The following is a 20,802-nucleotide window of genomic DNA, read 5'->3' on the forward strand; positions in this document are numbered from 1 at the left end:
CCGGGGAGCCGTGTGGCATCTCCCCACCCCCCTCCCTTCCCTCCCTCCCCGTCAGCCCAGGGAGCCCTGTGGCAGCTCCTCTCTGCTCTGCCTCCTCCCTGAGCACAACACCGTCGTTCCGCTTCTCCCGCCTCCCAGGCTTGCGGTGCCAATCAGCTGTTTGGTGCGCAAGCCTGGGAGGGAGAGAGGCAGAGCAGGGCGGTGCTCAGGGGAGGAGGCGGAGAAGAGGTGAGCTGGGGCGGGGAGCGGTTCCCCTGTGCGCCGCCCTGCTCCCCACTGTTACTTGCTGCAGGCAGCCCTCCCCGCGCCCCCTGCCCCAGCTCACCTCCACTCCACCGCCGCCCCGGAGCGCGTTTTTGGCCACCCCCAACCACTTGGCGCCCTAGGCGACTGCCTAGTTTGCCTAGTGGTTACACTGGCCCTGTAGACCTCTATCATATCCCCCCTTAGTCTCCTCTTTTCCAAGCTGAAAAGTCCTAGCCTCTTTAATCTCTCCTCATATGGGACCCGTTCCAAACCCCTAATCATTTTAGTTGCCCTTCTCTGAACCTTTTCTAATGCCAGTGTATCTTTTTTGAGATAAGGAGACCACATCTGTACGCAGTATTCAAGATGTGGGCGTACCATGGATTTATATAAAGGCAATAAGATATTCTCCATCTTATTCTCTATCCCTTTTTTAATGATTCCTAACATCCCGTTTGCTTTTTTGACTGCTGCTGCACAGTGCGTGGACGTCTTCAGAGAACTATCCACGATGACTCCAAGATCTTTCTCCTGATTAGCTGTAGCTAAATTAGCCCCCATCATATTGTATGTATGGTTGGGGTTATTTTTTCCAATGTGCATTACTTTACAGTTATCCACATTCAATTTCATTTGCCATTTTGTTGCCCAGTCACTTAGTTTTGTGAGATCTTTTTTGAAGTTCTTCACAGTCTGCTTTGGTCTTAACCATCTTGAGCAGTTTAGTATTGTCTGAAAACGTTGCCACCTCACTATTTACCCCTTTCTCCATAGCATTTATGAATAAGTTGAATAGGATTGGTCCTAGGACTGACCCTTGGGAACACCACTAGTTACTCTCTCCATTCTGAAAATTTACCATTTATTCCTACCCTTTGTTCCCTGTCTTTTAATCAGTTCTCAATCCATGAAAGGATCTTCCCTCTTATGCCATGACAACTTAACTTACATAAGAGCCTTTGGTGAGGGACCTTGTCAAAGGCTTTCTGGAAATCTAAGTACAGTATGTCCACTGGATCCCCCTTGTCCATGTTTGTTGACCCCTTCAAAGAACTCTAATAGGTGAGTAAGACATGATCTCCCTTTACAGAAACCATGTTGCCTTTTGCCCAACAATTTAGGTTCTTCTATGTGTCTGACAATTTTATTCTTAACTATTGTTTCAACTAATTTGCCTGGTATTGACGTTAGACTTACTGGTCTGTAATTGCCGGGATCACCTCTAGAGCCCTTCTTAAATATTGGTGTTACATTAGCTATCTTCCAGTCATTGGGTACCAGAAGCTGATTTAAAGCACAGGTTACAAACCATAGTTAAAAGAAAAGGAGTACTTGTGGCACCTTAGAGACTAACCAATTTATTTGAGCATGAGCTTTCGTGAGCTACAGCTACAGCTCACGAAAGCTCATGCTCAAATAAATTGGTTAGTCTCTAAGGTGCCACAAGTACTCCTTTTCTTTTTGCGAATACAGACTAACACGGCTGTTACTCTGAAACCATAGTTAATAGTTCCGCAATTTCACATTTGCGTTCTTTCAGAACTCTTGGGTGAATGCCATCTGGTCCTGGTGACTTGTTACTGTTAAGTTCATCAATTAATTCCAAAACCTCCTCTTGTGACACTTCAATCTGTGAGAATTCCTCAGATTTGTCACCTACAAAGGACGGCTCAGGTTTGGGAATCTCCTGAACATCCTCAGCCGTGAAGACTGAAATAAAGAATTCATTTAGTTTCTCTACAATGATTTTATCGTCTTTAAGTGCTCCTTTTGTATCTCGAATGTCCAGGGGCCCCACTGGTTCTTTAGCAGGCTTCCTGCTTCTTATGTACTTAAAAAATGTTTTGTTATTACCTTTTGAGTTTTTGGCTAGCTGTTCTTCAAACTCCTTTTTTGGCTTTTCTTATAACATTTTTACACTTAATTTGGCAGTGTTTATGCTCCTTTCTATTTAGCTCATTAGGATTTGACTTCCACTTTTTAAAAGATGCCCTTTTATCTCTCACTGCTTCTTTTACATGGTTGTTAAGCCACAGTGGTTCTTTTTTAGTTCTTTTACTGTGTTTTTTAATTTGGGGCATACATTTAAGTTGGGACTCTATTATGGTGTCTTTGAAAAGTGTCCATGCAGCTTGCACGGATTTCACTCTAGTCACTGTACCTTTTAATTTCTGTTTAACTAACCCCCTCATTTTTGCACAGTTCCCCTTTCTGAAATTAAAAGCCACAGTGTTGGGCTGCTGAGGTGTTCTTCCCACCACAGGAATGTTAAATGTTATTATATTATGGTCACTATTTCGAAGCGGTCCTGTCATAGTTACCTCTTGGACTAGATCCTGAGCTCCACTCAGAACTAAATCGAGAATTGCCTCTCCCCTTGTGGGTTCCTGTACCAGCTGCTCCAAGAAGCAGTCATTTAAAGTATCGAGAAATTTTGTCTCTGCATTTCATCCTGAGGTGACATGTACACAGTCACTATGGGGATAATTGAAATCCCCCACTATTATTGAGTTATTTATTTTGATAGCCTCTCTAATCTCCCTTAGCATTTCATCGTCACTATCACTTTCCTGGTCAGGTGGTGAGTAATAGATCCCTACTGTTATATTCTTATTAGAGCATGGAATTACTATCCATAGAGATTCTATGGAACATGTGGATTCATTTAAGATTTTTACTTCATTTGATTCTACATTTTCTTTCACATATAGTGCCACTCCCGCACCAGCACGACCTGTTCTGTCCTTCCGATGTATTTTATTCCCTGGAATGATTGTGTCCCATTGATTGTCCTCACTCCACCAGGTTTCTGTGATGCCTATTATATCAATATCCTCCTTTAACATAAGGCACTCTAGTTCAGTGATTCTCAAAACCGGTCTGCCGCTTGTTCAGGGAAAGCCCCTGCTTGGCCGGATCGGTTTGTTTACCTGCCGCGTCCACAGGTTTGGGTGATCACGACTCCCACTAGCCGCAGTTCGCCGCTCCAGGCCAATGGGGGCTGCGGGAAGGGCGGCTGGCAAGTCCCTTGGCCTGCGCCACTTCCCACAGCCCCCATTGGCCTGGAGTGGCGAACCGCGGCCAGTGGGAACTGCGATCAGCTGAACCTGCGGATGCAGCAGGTAAACAAACCGGTCCGGCCCACCAGGGGCTTTCCCTGAACAAGCGGTGGACCGACTTTGAGAACCACTGCTCTAGTTCACCCATCTTATTATTTAGACTTCTAGCATTTGTGTACAAGCACTTTAAAAACTTGTCACTGTTTGCAAAAAGAAAAGGAGTACTTGTGGCACCTTAGAGACTAACAAATTTATTTGAGCATAAGCTTTTGTGAGCTACAGCTCACTTCATCGGATGCATCTGATGAAGTGAGCTGTAGCTCACGAAAGCTTATGCTCAAATAAATTTGTTAGTCTCTAAGGTGCCACAAGTACTCCTTTTCTTTTTGCGAATACAGACTAACACGGCTGCTACTCTGAAACTTGTCACTGTTTATTTGTCTGCCCTTTTCTGATGTGTCAGATTCTTTTTTATGTGAATGTTTCTCATCTGATCTGGCCCATACTTTATCCTCCTCCATCCTCTCCTCCTGACTAAAACCTAGAAAATCTCTCTCAATAGACTCTCTTCTAAGAGAAGTCTCTGCCCGATCCACGTGCTCCTCTGCAGCGATCGGCTTTCCCCCCCCATCTCTTAGTTTAAAAACTGCTCTGCAACCTTTTTTATGTGAAGTGCCAGCAGCCTGGATCCACTCTGGTTTAGGTGGAGCCCATCCTTCCTGTATAGGCTCCCCCATCCCAAAAGTTTCCCCAGTTCCTAATAAATCTAAACCCCTCCTCTCTACACCATCGTCTCATCCACGCATTGCGACTCTGAAGCGCTGCCCGCCCACCTGGCCCTGCGCCTGGAACTGGAAGCATTTCTGAGAATGCCACCATAGAGGTCCTGGATTTCAGTCTCTTTCCTAGCAGCCTAAATTTGGCCTCCAGGACGTCTCTCCTACTCTTCCCTATGTCATTGGTACCTACACGTACCACAACCACCGGCTCCTCCCCAGCACTACACATAAGTCTATCTAAATGCCTCGAGAGATCCGCAACCTTTGCACCAGGCAGGCAAGTCACTATACAGTTCTTCTGGTCATCACAAATTCAGCTATCTATGTTTCTAATGATCGAATCTCCCAATATTAACTCCTGCCTTTTCCTAATGATTGGGGTTCCCTCCCCCAGAGAGGTAACCTCAGTGCAAGAGGATACCCCAACATCATCTGGAAGGAGGGTCCCAACTATGGGAAGGTTTCCCTCTGCTCCTGTTGGATGATCTACTTCCCTGAGCCTTTCATCCTCCTTAACAGTGCAGGGGCTGTCTGACCGGAGGTGGGACAAATCTACAGTGTCCCGGAAAGCCTCATTAGCATACCTCTCTGCCTCCTTAGCTCCTCCAGTTCCGCCACCCTGGCCTCCAAAGCCCGTACACGGTCTCTGAGGGCCCAGAGCTCTTTGCACCAAATGCACACATACGCCACCAGCCTACAGGGCAGGTAATCATACATGCTACACTAAGCGCAATAAACAGGATAGTCCCCACACTGCTTGGACCTCTCTCTAGATCAGTGGTGGGCAACCTGCGGCCTGTGGGCTGCACGCAGCCCATCAGGCTAACCCGCTGTGCCCACACCGTACAGCCTGTCTCTGTGGCCCGCACTGCTTCCCGCAGCTCCCATTGGCTAGAAACAGTGAACCGCGGCCACTGGGAGCTGTGGGCAGCTGTGCCTGAAGATGGTCAGTGTAAACAAACTGTCTCATGGCTCACCAGCGGATTACTCTGACAGGCCATGTGTGGCCCGCGGGCCGCAGTTGCCCACCACTGATCTAGATCCTCACATCCAGATGATATATAAATCTTCAGTTCTCTCTGCATAACATCTCTAAGATATGGCCTTTCTTATCCATCCACACAGCTAAAACCCGTGTCTTGACTCTTATTCTCTTCTGTCTCGATTATTGCCACATCCTCTCTGGTCGTGACAAATGCAGTCTTGTCCCACCCATATTCATTCAGAATGCTGCTGCAAAGATCATGTTCCTAGCCTATCACTTTGACCAGGTCACCCCTTTCTTTGAAACCCTCCAGTGGCTCCCCCTTCTCTTTCGCATCCAGCATAAGCTGCTGTCTTCACTTTCAAGGCCCTTCCCAGTCAATCCCACTCTAGCTATCTCCTCTTGAGTCTCGTTCATTTTTCCAGTTGTCAGTGGTCTCCTCTGATCGGCCCATGATGGCCTCCATTGCCCACTTTTTACAGTTTCAGACACCTTTGTGCTTTCTCCCATGCTGCCCCATACGCATGGGAGTGGCTCCCTACAGACATCTGCAAAGCTACCTCATTGTCCGCATTCAAATGTCTCTTCACAACTTTCTTTAGCCATGATGCCTACAAAAATGACAATGGTTAGGCTGCTAGTGTGCAGAGACTGCTGCTCGTCATGCTGACCACCCCTCAAGTTGCAGTGGGGGAGGTTTAGGTTGGATATTAGAAAAAACTTTTTCAACAAGAGGGTGGTGAAACACTGGAATGTGTTACCTAGGGAGGTGGTAGAATCTCCTTCCTTAGAAGTTTTTAAGGTCAGGCTTGACAAAGCCCTGGCTGGGATGATTTAATTGGGGATTGGTCCTGCTTTGAGCAGGGGGTTAGACTAGATGACCTCCTGAGGTCCCTTCCAACCCTGATATTCTATGATTCTATGATTCTTTGTTTATAGTCTGCCATCTGGCTATATTTACCTCTTAGCTTATACTGAGAGTGTAAGCTTTTGTGGGGAGAGACCACCTTTCTGTTCTGTGTTTGTGCAATGCCCAGCACATTGGAATTCTGGTCCATGACTGGAGCCCTTAAGCACAATACAAATAATAAGAATAAAGTTTGGCAAAGTTATAAGCGCCTCATAACAGGGTCTTACAATGGAAAGTGTCAGGCAACCTTAACTACAGGCATCGCTACCTATGTTCCCATCATAAACATACCCAGCATTGTAGTATCTAGGCAGTAAGATTTGAGTCTGAGCATGGGGGTGAGAATCCAACACTCATGGTTGCTAGTTACCTAACACTAAGGGCTGCTTAGTGCCCTTCAGGCTCTGGCCCTTGTTGGGGACAATGCAGTGTCATGCTGCCCAGAGCCCATCAGCATGCACGTATGCAATTGGGGTGGCTAGTACTGCTTGGCCCTTGCACTTGGGAACATAGGGACCAGCCCTTGTGCAACAGTTGGGATGGGGGGAAGGCTTCTTGTGATATCCCAAGGGGAACCCAAGCATTAATCAGTTGCTGTGTCGTTCCTTGTAGCAACTTTAAAGTATAGATGCTTCCGGGATCAGTACAGAGTCCCCTAAGCTGTGCCCAGGCGGATTACTCAGCAGCTAATGAGTAACAGGGTGTGATGTTTTACAGGCAGATTTTCCAGCTTCCTAGACCTTTGGCCATAAAAGCATTGGGCCTGAGAGTATGTCTACACAACAAAGAAAAACCCCGTGGCTGGCCTGTGCCAGCCAACTTGTGCTCATGGGGTGTTTCATTGCTGTGTAGACTTCTGGGGTCAGGGACCCTGCAGGGTGGGAGGGTCTCAGAACTCGGGCTCCAGCCCAAGCCTGAAAGTCTACAGAGCAACGGAACAGCCCCGCAGCCCAAGCCAGAGCTGGTTGGCACAGGGCAGCCATGGGTTTTTCTTTGCTGTGTACACAGACCCTGAGTCTCTGCTCCATGATGTGCTGCTGGTCCAGACGTAAGACTCAAGCTTGTTGCTGATCTCCAGACCCAGTCTGCAGAGGCATCTGCCTGCAGAGCTGCTAGTATCTCTGTCCCCAGGGCCCTGTATCCCGGTGCTGGGGAGCAGTCTCATCTCAGCAGGCTCATGTGGTGTGACTGGTGTGCATTCACACCAGAAACTGCCTCCCTCCCCACAAACCTTCCTGATCAACAAACGCTAGTTGGCCCGGGCTAAGAGTCCTACACCAAATTGCCACAGCTAAGAGCATGTTACATTGTCTAGGTCTGTCATCTCAGACTTGAGCTGCTCTCCTGGGGCCTCAGGTTGTTTTCAGCTACTGCATCCATACTCCACTTAGCTGAATGGCCGGGAGTCCTTGTACAGTCCCCTCATGGCCAGACGCAGTGTAACCACTCCTGGTTGGGCTAGCGCCCCCGTGGACAGTCACTTCAGTAACTCAGTCACTCCGGCGCTGTGATGGTTTCTCTGCCAGGTCATATGGCCCTCCAGCCAGGTTACAGTCTTTAGTTCCCCCTTTCTGGGGTCACCATTGACCAGAATGAAGTCCAAAATGTCCTTGACAGAAACAAAACCCTCCTGCTGGCTCTGGGGTTATTGCTCAGCTTCTTCCCAGTTGGAGCAGGGCCGCCCCATGGATCCCTGCCTGCCTGGAGAGCATTTCCCTGACAACTCAGGGGCCTTCGGCTCCCTGCAGTCTCTATGAATATTGTGGCAGTTTCCTGGGCTTCCCCCCTTTCACTGCCTCTTATTGCTCTGAGCTTCCGGCCTTTCCTGGAACCTCCCTCCAGCTCCTTCCCCAGTGGACTTTATTGCTATTTAAAACTGGCTGGTTTTACACAGGAATCACCGGATTCCCTCAGGTGGGCCCCATTCTGCAATCTCTCCATTCTGATACAGTCTGGCACTCGTCACTGGATGTACTGTAACAAGGTGGGTAGCTATCACCCTGACTCAAGTACTGCTGGCCTAAGTCTCTCAGACACCTCTGCAGTGGTGTCAGCTTAGCAGGTCATTTCTTACCTCCTGCTCTGTGACAGGACCATAATTCGTACAGGGCCAGAGTGCGACCAAGGAACTAGGAGCAAACCCACAAGCCAGTAAAGACTCAAGTTAGAACCGCCATCCAGTTAGAACAAGGAACTAGCTGAAATGTACCAGACCAAGCTGCCCCGGACAGAAATAAAAGGGTCCAAGACAAACTCTCCAGCAGGGACCCATCCTCAATGACCTGCCCAAAGCAGAGAAGCTTGTGATGTGCCCCACGCTGAGCCTCGCCCCTCAAAAAGAGCCCTAAGCTCAGGAAGGGGATATATCCTTAGAGCCCAGACAATGGAGGAACTCACATATGCTCCTTTGCAACAGCAAGGCTGGTCTTTTCTAGCTGTTCAATGCCACTTTCGTGGCCCCAGCAGCTCTGGGCTTCCCAAAGTCCTGAGGCCATCCTGGGAATCAGCCCACAGCCAGACTCCACGCTGACCTAATGAGCTTTGACCTGCTCACTAGACGCTCTGCCCTTAGCCAAGGTACCTTTGGTAGTTCAGCTGCTCAAATACCATTCTCTGGCCTCTGAGTGCTAACGGCCTCAGGAGGCAGCGTAACTCTGGCCTGTCCAGTGCTATTGCACTTTGCACGCCCACACGTACGCTTAGCCATTGCCAGACTGATGTCGCACGCCCAGACTGCTCAGGGAACACTTGGGGCAGGCCTGCAGTTCCTGCAGCCACTTACCATTCCGGCTGTTATGCACATAGACCACCCTGGCCTGCTCCATCTGGGTCCTCCCCAAGCAGTATAAAATCCCCACCAGATCTGCCATTGAAAAGCCTCTGGCTTGGACCTCATTGCTGCGATTCCTGTAGTTCTGGAACTTTGTGTTGGGATGAGTCATCACTATTTTATTGTCCCTCTCGATCTGGAGGTAGCTCACAGCTCTCTCGCCCATCACACAGGAGAGGTAGAAGCTGGTGTGAGAAGGACTTTGCACATTGGCGACCAGAGTAATGTCCAGAATGGCAGCTGTGCAGGAGGGATGAGATCGAGAGAGAGCATGTGAGGAGCCACGGTCCAGACACAGCACAGCAGAACACAGCCTTTGGCTCTCCTGGGTCTCAACCTGCCCCTATCTCTTAGACATGAACCTTCAAGTCAGACCCAGAACACCTTTGACATCTAGCCTGGCTGCAGGTGACTGCGTGGCTGAGCGGGACCGACTGCCAGCACATGGCTAGGCCTGATCCAGTGCGAGAACAATGAACAAGTGAGGATCTCTGGGTAGGGCACATTTCCTGCAGCATCAATGGGAGCCCCAGCTGTTCCCTGCCCTTGCCCTGCCAGCCAGAGGGGGGCCTTCCCCTCTCTCTTTTGACTGTAGCTCTCCCACTAGGATGTGCCTACTGGTGAGTGGGGTCATGGCAGTTGCTATTACAAGCCATGTGACCCAGCCATAAAATCTCTGCTCTTTTCTCCCCAAAAGCTTCTGCTCCCTGCCCCGAACCATAGTGCACTCTAACTGGGAGGGGAGAGGGAGAGCGGGGGAGGGGGACTAGAACAGTGCACCTGCCCCATCCTGATGCCTCTTGGATGGTTCAGCAGACAGTCCAGATGGTGACAGTAGCAACAGGGAAAATTTTGGCCTTCTTTCTAATGAAGCCCATTCTTTAGTGGCCCAGCATTGCCACACATGTGGCATCAGTGGGGAAGGTGATTTCTCTAGGGTCCAAAGTCAGAGCTCCCCTTTAACCCAGGATTCTTGTCCCATCATCCAGGAACTGCTGAGGGGTCCCATCTAAGGGTGAGACAGACAGAGGTGAAGGGAGTCTGCTGTCCCAGAGCCTCGGCACTGCACCCTGCTAGTTCAGCTAGTTGGTTCGGGAGCCATGCTGGTCACTGCCTCTTTCCAGCTGTTAAGACCTTGGGAGTCCCAAATAGAATAATTTTCCTTGCCGCCCTTTCAGCCCCATTTCTCCAACCATGCACCCTCCAGAAGAGGTAACCAGTGCCTCATCACCATTCCTAGACCGTCCTGCAGGGACCTCGCCCCAGCGCAGCTGCAGCATTACAACTGCATGGCCCGAAGCAGACTTTATGGAAACTGATCACCCTGGCTGTGCAATCGACAAGCCCCTGGAAATTCTCTGGGGAATCAGTGCAGATGCCATGGGTTTCCCACCAGGGGAAAGAAATTTACCTGTCAGGTGCAGGAGGAGGAAAAGAAGATACAACTCCTGGAATCTCATGGCCCTGAAGTGCGTCCTGAATCTGCCCAGCGTCAGGAAAGCCCAAACATGCCCGACGGGAGAGAGACCAAGCTGGCCAAGGAGGCGGTCCCCCTGCCCGGTGGGTTCCCTTTAGATTTTAGTTCCAGTCACAGTGACGGGGACAGAAGTCCAGGAAGGAAATGGTGCTGCTCATATCAGAGACACAGCGAGAGAGAAGCTTCCCGTTCCCTAACTGGAAAACACTCTGTTCCCAGTCGCCCGGCTCAGCTCCTTTTGGAATCTCAGCAGGATGCTGGCGGCTGGTCTACTCGGAGGCAGATTCCAGCATGAGCGGAACGCAGCACAAACAGAAAGTCTCTGTGAGCAGAGGTATCCCAGGTCTGGTTCCAGGCTGCTGATCTGTCTGGGTAACTAGGGCCCTGCCCAAAATTCTCAAAGCGTGTTCCAGCTTCCCTGGGGTTCAAGCTGCTCCTCCAATCATGCGTCGTTTGCATCCACATCCATGACAAGAGGTGACATTGGCCGTCTGCTTCCTCTCGTACAGTGGCAGGCGCATTCGGGAGCCAGACCGAGCAGCTCAGTGCCCTTGAACTCCAAGCAAACTCATCCGGCGAGTAAGGCAGCTGGTGCCAGAGGAACTGTGGAGGGCCCAATGTGAATAATGTCTGTGGGAAGGACTCTCCCAGACAGGGCTGAGCTGGGGGAGGGGAGAGTATCTGGTAGAGGAATCCCAACAGCAGTGAAATGAAACCCTGTTTCCCGTGCAGCATTTCCTGCTCTCCACCCATTGTTCTAACCTGACTCTAGGAGAAGGAGAGTAATGTGTGGCATGGTCTGAGCTGCCACACAGGTGCTGTTCCTTAGGGATGGATAGATCTGGAATGCAAAGACTACAAATCCTTTTGCATTTCATGCAGCTTCCCTTCTGCAAGCTCCCCGAGCCCCAGCTCTGTGGGTAGGGTGCTACGAGCCAGCCCACCAGGAAACACATTCACCAGAATGACAGAGGAGAGGGAATTGGTGCCTGGCTGTACTACTGTAAACAGACACTTTAACATGGATTTAAAGAAAGACTGAGAAATCAAGACGGTTCAGGGAAGAGCTACAAGTGACTGGAGGTCTGGAAAAGACACCTCACAGTGAGGTACTTAAGGGGCTCAATCTATCTGGCTTATTTGAAGGATGGTAAGAGGTGACTTGATTACAGTCTAAAGCACCTTCACAGGCAGAAGATATCTGACATCAGGGGGCTTGTTGATCAGGGAGACCAAGGCAGAACGAGATCCAAAGCTTAAGAGCTGAAGTTAGACACACTCAAACTGGAAATAAGAAGCACATTTTTGACAATCAGGATATTTAGCCACTGTCCCCAGGGTCGTGGTAAATCTACTGTCACTTGGAGTCTTTCAGTTCAGAATGGATTGATTCCTAAGAGAGACATTTGACCTGAGTGCATTAGGCTGGGGAGTGTTCATTTATACCAGCGGGGGGAGCGGGGAGAGGAAGTGGTGGTGGTGGTGGGGAATAAATCCCTATGCTCCCCAGGGATGACTGGGAAAATTCTGAGATCGGTGTGATGCAGGTTGGATTAGATGTTTCCAGTGGTCCCATCTGACCTTAAAATCTCTATGAAACATTCTGAACACTCAGAATATAGATTAGTGGTCACAGCTGGTATGAACTAATGCAGAAGGACGACCTCTTGGCTAAGACACTGGGGACACATGGGATACGAGACACGTGGGTTCCAATCTCCTGCGCTGCCATGGACTCTGTGCGACTGTGGGCAAGTCACGCTGAGCTCAGTTTTCAGAAGTGCTGAATCTCAGCTGAAGTCAAAGGGAACGTGTGCTCACACTCTAAGCATCAGGCCCCTAACTTCTGTGACAGTTCTCCAGGTGTAGAATGGAGGTGGCATTTCCCTACCTTGCTGTGGGTCAGGAGGATAAAATCCATTAATGTTTGAGGCGTGCAGATACTGCGGGCAAGGAAGCCATAGATATACCTAGAGAGTTAAAACTGCCCTTGGGAGGCCTGTGAACAGCACTAATCTTGGGGGACCAAATCCTGCTGCCAGCTGCTCTGATTCATTCCTCCTTGACAGAAAGGGCCATTCTGCTCTCAGTTACATCCAGGTAAAAAGGCAAAATGTTAATCATGAATAAGAGAAGCTTCCAATGTTATTACCATCTTCTGTGTATCCCTTAACACCACAGGGCCACCTGTAGCAGATTACATAAAACATGCTTCCCAGCACATCTTTCTACCTGTCTGCCCAGAATATCAATTACCTAAACATTCAGAAGTACAATACAGAATTAGAAAGCAGATGTGTAGACATCACAATCTGCCACAGCTGCATTCCATAAGCACTGGACAGTCCAAATCCATTGGATTAATGCTGACAAGGAGCTAAGGATGGGTGCAAGGTCTCCAGAGCCAGCGTGGAGTCCCCTTGCCTTCTGTGGATCTGCCAAGATCCATGGGGTTCAAGGTGGAACTGTGGCACATTCAATATTGGATGATTTGGGGAAAACTTGATGAAAGGCTCATCACAGCATTCTCCTCCCCCTTAGTCTCCCTCTCCAGAGTTTCCCATGCAGGGAGGTGAGTAATCTAGGGTTAAATAATTCAGTAACTTGGTCCTGAATTTCTAGAAATGACTATGTATTACTAAATATTACTATTTGCAGTGTTATTACAGATTCCTCACAGAGTGGATGAATTCTAAGACCACTCTTAGGAAATTAAGGACTTATTTTAAATAATATGTTTCTTTGATTATCATTCCATAACCAATGTGTACAGAATACCACACATCCAGAGAGGTGTTAAATTCAACGACGGGCATCCACAGTGCAGTGTCATGGATTCTGCGCCTGGTCACGGAGATGAACCCACTTTATAAACAGTCTGAAAATCAGTGAAAGAACAGAGAAGGGGAAATTGGAGGCAGTGTGCCCAGCTCAGTGCCGGTTGCCTTGTCTGGCCACAGTGAGAATGTCAGGGAATGCTGGAATGTGTAATCATCAGTTGAAAAGTGAGTGTAGACTGTGTACAGACAGTTACACAACCACAAGGGCTGGACTTGCTCTGAGCAGGATTAGCTGTTGCAGTGATCAAAATGCCTGTGCCCCATCTTGCTACATTCTGGGACTTGGATTCCTACGAAGCCCATTGCAGACACAGACATTAGACCTCTAACTCTACCAAACTGTATCCAAGAGTCGGTGCTCCTGGATGGCCTTGGGGAAAGGTTCCAAGCATTGTTTTTTCTTGGTGTAGGGGCCACTTGAAACTTAGCTGCCTGATTTGAAACCTTATGAGTGGTGACCTAGTGCTTTCATTACATGAGATTAAAAGAGCTGGACTGGGATCAGAAGGGCGGGGGATGCTGAGGAGAGAACAATAGAAATTGTATGTCTGGGTAAACATGTTTGGGAGGACGTTTAAAGCAGCAGAAAACCCAACTCTCCTTCACCGATTTCCAGCCCTCCTCTCCTTACCACATTTTACAAACTTCAGTTATACATAGAAGGCTAAAAACCTAACTTGTTTCAAGACTGAGCTTGATCAAGTGTCTAGAGGGGATGGTAAGATGAGACTGCCTGAACCCACAACATGTACAAGGAATACAGGGACTTGACAACTGCTGGTGCTGTTACACAGTGCTACCATGATATGGGTGCCCACCATCGTGCCCGTGCTCACTTTATTCAGATCATGAAGGTTGAGGAGATTGCTCCTAGCAAGTGCCGTAGACCTGCAGTCAAGCAATTCCATGATTCGAAAATCAAGTTCCCTCTGCCACACAGAGTTCTGCGTCATCAGCACAAACCACGTTTCACCACCAAGAAACCAAAGACATTCTTCTAAATGCAAGAACGTTCTGTTTGCTCTGTGTTACAATAAAATTCTTACTGGAGAAAAAAAATGACATGCAGCCAATCTGTGACTGCTAGCAACAAGTATCTCCAACTGCTGGCACTGGGACACTAGAGGGAGGAGGACTCTGAGTTACTACAGAGAATCCTTTCCAAGGTGTCTGGCTGGTGGGTCTTGCCCACATGCTCAGGGTCTAACTGATCGCCACATTTGGGGTAGGGAAGGAATTTCCCCCCAGGTCAGATTGGCAGAGATCCTGGGGGGTTTTAGCCTTTTCTGCAGCATGGGCCACTTGCAGGTTTACACTGGTATAAATGGTGGATTCTCTGTAACTTGAGGTCTTTAAACCATGATATGAGGACTTCAGTAACTCAGCCAGAGGTTAGGGATCTCTTACAGGAGTGGGTGGGCGAGGTTCTGTGGTCTGCATTGTGCAGGAGGTCAGACTAGATGGTCGGATGGTTCCTTTTGGCTTTAAAGTCTATGAGTCTAAGAGGCATCAGGTGCACAACGAACAGCTAAGCTCATTGCGTGCAATGCCTCAGCACTGCACCACACATTACAGAACCCACAGTGCATCGTGCAAGACTTTGAACTGTACAACACCCAACAGTACACACAGGCCTACAGAAAACACCAAGTGACTCCCAGAAAAGGGACTGCACGCTTGCGGTTAATCCCATGTACTACAGCCTATCCTAGGGAAAAGCACCATCAATCTTCAGCCGATAAACGTCACACACTGTTGTTACCCACCGAACTCTGAACTGTTCCCATGTGAAACCTAATGCTGTCTGGGCAAAAATCCTGTTAACGAGCTTTGTGTTTTAGTTTGTCCTGAACCTATAGGACATCCTGCTAAAAATCTAAAGAAAACATGCACAGGAACGGGAAATCCATTCATTGTTTCCGACTATTTACACTGCACTCAGGGGAGACACATGCCCCCGAAGCAAAGCGTCCATGGCGTGATTAAAGCAGACCCAGGCTCTGCTGCACCATTGCCAGCTCTTCACAGTGTCCTGGGAAGGAGCCCACAGTCTCCCATTGCTAACACTGCACATACGCTAGCGCCCCTCAGCGATGGAAACAGCACATCCAGTGTGTGCTCTGTTTAGAACACATGGACGCCTGACAGAGACGGCCCCTGCGCACAGCCTGAAAAATAGTCATGCTGTTTAGTCGATTTAAGTCCATTTATCAACATTAAGTGGGCCAGGACTCTATTTGGAAAACACACAGAACATTCTGGGCACTATCGTAATCAAATAATTACTATTGATTAGTATGGTGTGATACAGCATGGCCAGAGGGCAGCAGGAGACTGTTAGACTGTTATTCCCTGTAGATTAATTAAAGCACCTGAAGCCAATTAAAGCACCTGAAGCCAGTCACCTGATAAAACCCCCCTGCTTCAATCAGAGAAGGGAAGGAGTTGAAGCAGAGTGGATTGGTGTCGGAGTAGAGAGCAGTTTGGAGAAGTGCTGCGGTGGGCTAAGAAGACCAAGACCCTAGGTGAAGGGACACCTGGTTTGTGCAGAGGGAGGGCAGGAAGCCCCACAAGCAGAAGGGCAGGAGAGGGAAGTAGCCCAGGGGAAGAAACCGCTAGTTCAAGTGGTTTACTGCTATCCCTAGGGCCCCTGGGCTGGGACTTGGAGTAGAAGGTGGGCCTGGGTCCCTCCCTCTCCACTCCCCTCTTCTAGGACACTAGTGGGGCAGTTAATATCCCAGTTCAGGGGCGAGAAATGGTGCCTGGAACCCTCCCAAAGAAGAGAAAGTGCGAGACCCATCAAAGTAGTGCCAGCAATTTGCCACAACTGATAAAGGACCACGAACATACATCACTTCCATATGGAAAAAAGATACCCTAAATCACTCAACTGGATGCATGTGTCAACTGAGTAACCATTGTGACAGGTTAGACTCCCCTGTCCAAGATGCCAGCTGATGTACTGGGGTTTCACTGAGCCCCTCCTGCTCCACCAGCCAGGATTCCCTCTCCCTGTTTTGCTGAATTAGGCTCTTCGGCCTCTTGCAGCACACACCTACAGGTATAGAATCATAGAAAACTAGGATTGGAAGAGACCTCAGGAGGTCATCCAGTCCAAACCACTGCTCAAAGCAAGATCAACACCAACTAAATCATCCGAGCCAGGGCTTTGTCAAGCCAGGCCTTAAAAACCTCTAAGGACGGAGATTCCACCACCCCCCTAGGTAACGCATTTCAGTGCTTCACCACCCTCCTAATGAAATAGTGTTTCCTAATATCCAACCTAGACCTCCCCCACTGCAACCTGACACCATTGCTCCTTGTTCTGTCATCTGCTACCACTGAGAACAGCTCACCCCCACTAACCACAATGTGATGAATGAATAAAGAGCCTTTTCTATTCAATCCATTAAGTTTTATTATACTCACAAACATAGAGACAGCAAAGAAAAGTAAGATAACCTGGGGAAAAATGGCGAACAACATGGGGGTGGGGGGAGAACAAGGATAGCTTGCTTACAATCGCACTGCAGTAACAATCAAAGGTGTCAGAGTAACAGCCGTGTTAGTCTGTATTCGCAAAAAGAAAAGGAGTACTTGTGGCACCTTAGAGACTAACCAATTTATTTGAGCATAAGCTTTCGTGAGCTACAGCTCACTTCATCGGATGCATACTGTGGAAACTGCAGAAGACATTATATACCCAGAGACCATGAAACAATACCTCCTCCCATCCCACTCTCCTGCTTATCTAAAGTGATCACTCTCCTTACAATGTGTATGACAATCAACTTGGGCCATTTCCAGCACAAATCCAGGTTTTCTCACCCTCCGCCCCCCCCCCCCCGCCCCACAAACTCACTCTCCTGCTGGTAATAGCCCATCCAAAGTGACCACTCTCTTTACAATGTGTATGATAATCAAGGTAGGCCATTTCCAGCACAAATCCAGGTTTTCTCACCCCCCACCCCCCCTCCAAAAACCACACACACAAACTCACTCTCCTGCTGGTAATAGCCTATCCAAAGTGACCACTCTCCTTACAATGTGTATGAAAATGAAGGTGGGCCATTTCCAGCACAAATCCAGGTTCCCCCCCCCCCCCCAAAACACACACACTCAAACTCACTCTCCTGCTGGTAATAGCTTATCCAAGGTGACCACTCTCCCTACAATGTGCATGATAATCAGGTGGGCCATTTCCAGCACAAATCCAGGTTTTCTCACCCCCCACCCCCACCCCCATACACACACAAACTCACTCTCCTGCTGGTAATAGCTCATCCAAAGTGACCACTCTCCCTACAATGTGCATGATAATCAAGGTGGGCCATTTCCAGCATAAATCCAAGTTTAACCAGAACGTCTGGGGGGGGGGGGGGGTAGGAAAAAACAAGGGGAAATAGGCTACCTTGCATAATGACTTAGCCACTCCCAGTCTCTCTTTAAGCCTAAATTAATAGTATCCAATTCGCAAATGAATTCCAATTCAGCAGTTTCTCGCTGGAGTCTGGATTTGAATTTTTTTTGTTGTAAGATAGCGACCTTCATGTCTGTAATTGCGTGACCAGAGAGATTGAAGTGTTCTCCGACTGGTTTATGAATGTTATAATTCTTGACATCTGATTTGTGTCCATTTATTGTTTTACGTAGAGACTGTCCAGTTTGACCAATGTACATGGCAGAGGGGCATTGCTGGCATATGATGGCATATATCACATTGGTGGATGTGCAGGTGAACGAGCCTCTGATAGTGTGGCTGATGTTATTAGGCCCTGTGATGGTGTCCCCTGAATAGATAGGTGGGCACAGTTGGCAACGGGCTTTGTTGCAAGGATAGGTTCCTGGGTTAGTGGTTCTGTTGTGTGGTATGTGGTTGTTGGTGAGTATTTGCTTCAGGTTGGGGGGCTGTCTGTAGGCAAGGACTGGCCTGTCTCCCAAGATTTGTGAGAGTGTTGGGTCATCCTTCAAGATAGGTTGTAGATCCTTAATAATGCGTTGGAGGGGTTTTAGTTGGGGGCTGAAGGTGACGGCTAGTGGCGTTCTGTTATTTTCTTTGTTGGGCCTGTCCTGTAGTAGGTGACTTCTGGGAACTCTTCTAGCTCTATCAATCTGTTTCTTCACTTCCGCAGGTGGGTATTGTAGTTGTAAGAATGCTTGATAGAGATCTTGTAGGTGTTTGTCTCTGTCTGAGGGGTTGGAGCAAATGCGGTTGTATCGCAGAGCTTGGCTGTAGACGATGGATCGTGTGGTGTGGTCAGGGTGAAAGCTGGAGGCATGTAAGTAGGAATAGCGGTCAGTAGGTTTCCGGTATAGGATGGTGTTTATGTGACCATTGTTTATTAGCACTGTAGTGTCCAGGAAGTGGATCTCTTGTGTGGACTGGACCAGGCTGAGGTTGATGGTGGGATGGAAATTGTTGAAATCATGGTGGAATTCCTCAAGGGCTTCTTTCCATGGGTCCAGATGATGAAGATGTCATCAATATAGCGCAAGTAGAGTAGGGGCGTTAGGGGACGAGAGCTGAGGAAGCGTTGTTCTAAGTCAGCCATAAAAATGTTGGCATACTGTGGGCCCATGCGGGTACCCATAGTAGTGCCGCTGATCTGAAGGTATACATTGTCCCCAAATGTAAAATAGTTATGGGTAAGGACAAAGTCACAAAGTTCAGCCACCAGTTTAGCCGTGACGTTATCGGGGATAGTGTTCTTGACGGCTTGTAGTCCATCTGTGTGCGGAATGTTGGTGTAGAGGGCTTCTACATCCATAGTGGCCAGGATGGTGTTATCAGGAAGATCACCGATGGATTGTAGTTTCCTCAGGAAGTCAGTGGTGTCTCGAAGGTAGCTGGGAGTGCTAGTAGCGTAGGGCCTGAGGAGGGAGTCTACATAGCCAGCAGGAGAGTGAGTTGGGGGGTGGGGGGGGCGGAGGGTGAGAAAACCTGGATTTGTGCTGGAAATGGCCCAACTTGATTATCATACACATTGTAAGGAGAGTGATCACTTTAGATAAGCTATTACCAGCAGGAGAGTGGGATGGGAGGAGGTATTGTTTCATGGTCTCTGGGTATATAATGTCTTCTGCAGTTTCCACAGTATGCATCCGATGAAGTGAGCTGTAGCTCACGAAAGCTTATGCTCAAATAAATTGGTTAGTCTCTAAGGTGCCACAAGTACTCCTTTTCTTTTTGCGAATACAGACTAACACGGCTGTTACTCTGAAACCTGTCATTATGCAAGGCACTGCATTTAGCCGTATGGAGTGGAAATCTATCAACTGCATGAAAAAACTTGTACAGATACAGACAGACATCATCTTCCTTTCCAAATGCAAACAGATGGACATCGTACCAAAAGGACTGAAGGTAAAAAAATCCATTACAATCTACATACCACACAGACTATGCTGACAGCTCGTGCCACACGCTCTCAAAGAAACTGCGGAATCACCTGATCAACATCCTCTACAGCAAACAGGGAAAGATTAAGAATGAGCTCAAAAATGGATACTCTCATAAAAAGCCAACCTTCCACACAAACTTCCTCGTGGCTGGAATTTACTAAAACTAGACAAGCCATTTACAACACACACTTTGCTTCTCTACAAAAGAAAAAGGACACTAAACTTTCTAAACTACTACATGCTACAAGGGGCCACAGCAATGGTTCCCTCAACCCACCCAGCAATATTGTTAACCTATCCAACTATACTCTCAGCCCAGCAGAAGCAGCTGTCCTATCTCGGGGTCTCTCCTTCTGCCCCTCCACCCCCACGAACATGATACAGTTCTGTGGTGACCTAGAATCCTATTTTCGACGTCTCCGACTCAAGGAATATTTCCAAAATACCTCTGAACAACATACTAATCCACAGAGGCCTCCCTACCAACATTACAAAAAGAAGGATTCTGGGTGGACTCCTCCTGAAGGTCGAAACAGCAGACTGGACTTCTACATAGAGTGCTTCCGCCGACGTGCACGGGCTGAAATTGTGGAAAAGCGGCATCACTTGCCCCATAACCTCAGCCGTGCAGAACACAATGCCATCCACAGCCTCAGAAACAACTCTGACATCATAATCAAAAAGGCTGACAAAGGAGGTGCTGTTGTCATCATGAATAGGTCGGAATATGAACAACAGGCTGCTCGGCAGCTCTCCAACACCACTTTCTACAAGCCATTACCCTATGATCCCACTGAGGGTTACCAAAAGCAACTACAGCATTTGCTCAAGAAACTTCCTGAAAAAGCACAAGATCAAATCCGCACAGACACACCCCTGGAACCCCGACCTGGGATATTCTATCTACTACCCAAGATCCATAAACCTGGAAATCCTGGGCGCCCCATCATCTCAGGCATTGGCACCTTGACAGCAGAAGTCTACAGCCAAGCTCTGCGATACAACCGCATTTGCTCCAACCCCTCAGACAGAGGCAAACACCTACAAGATCTCTATCAAGCATTCTTACAACTACAATACCCACCTGCGGAAGTGAAGAAACAGATTAATAGAGCTAGAAGAGTTCCCAGAAGTCACCTACTACAGGACAGGCCTAACAAAGAAAATAACAGAACGCCACTAGCCGTCACCTTCAGCCCCCAACTAAAACCCCTCCAACGCATTATTAAGGATCTACAACCTATCTTGAAGGATGACCCAACACTCTCACAAAT

At 48.4% G+C, this 20,802-nt stretch overlaps 1 protein-coding gene across 2 annotated transcripts in view; it reads right to left on the reverse strand.

The window, feature by feature from the left end:
• The window catches only part of TIE1 (tyrosine kinase with immunoglobulin like and EGF like domains 1), a 53,959-nt gene extending 39,788 nt beyond the window's left edge, over positions 1-14,171 (reverse strand). For both annotated transcript variants that reach the window (XM_043552904.1, XM_037907395.2), the window contains exons 1-2: positions 10,221-14,171; positions 8,762-9,049 (exon numbers count right to left, since the gene is read on the reverse strand). In XM_043552904.1, coding sequence (XP_043408839.1) covers positions 8,762-9,049; positions 10,221-10,269 — 337 coding nt within the window. In that variant the 5' untranslated portion in view covers positions 10,270-14,171. The remainder of the gene's footprint in view (positions 1-8,761; positions 9,050-10,220) is intronic.
• Positions 14,172-20,802: the final 6,631 nt, after the last annotated feature.

The sequence above is a fragment of the Chelonia mydas genome, chromosome 8 (genome assembly GCF_015237465.2).
Source record: "Chelonia mydas isolate rCheMyd1 chromosome 8, rCheMyd1.pri.v2, whole genome shotgun sequence".
Taxonomy (NCBI): Eukaryota; Metazoa; Chordata; order Testudines; family Cheloniidae; genus Chelonia; species Chelonia mydas.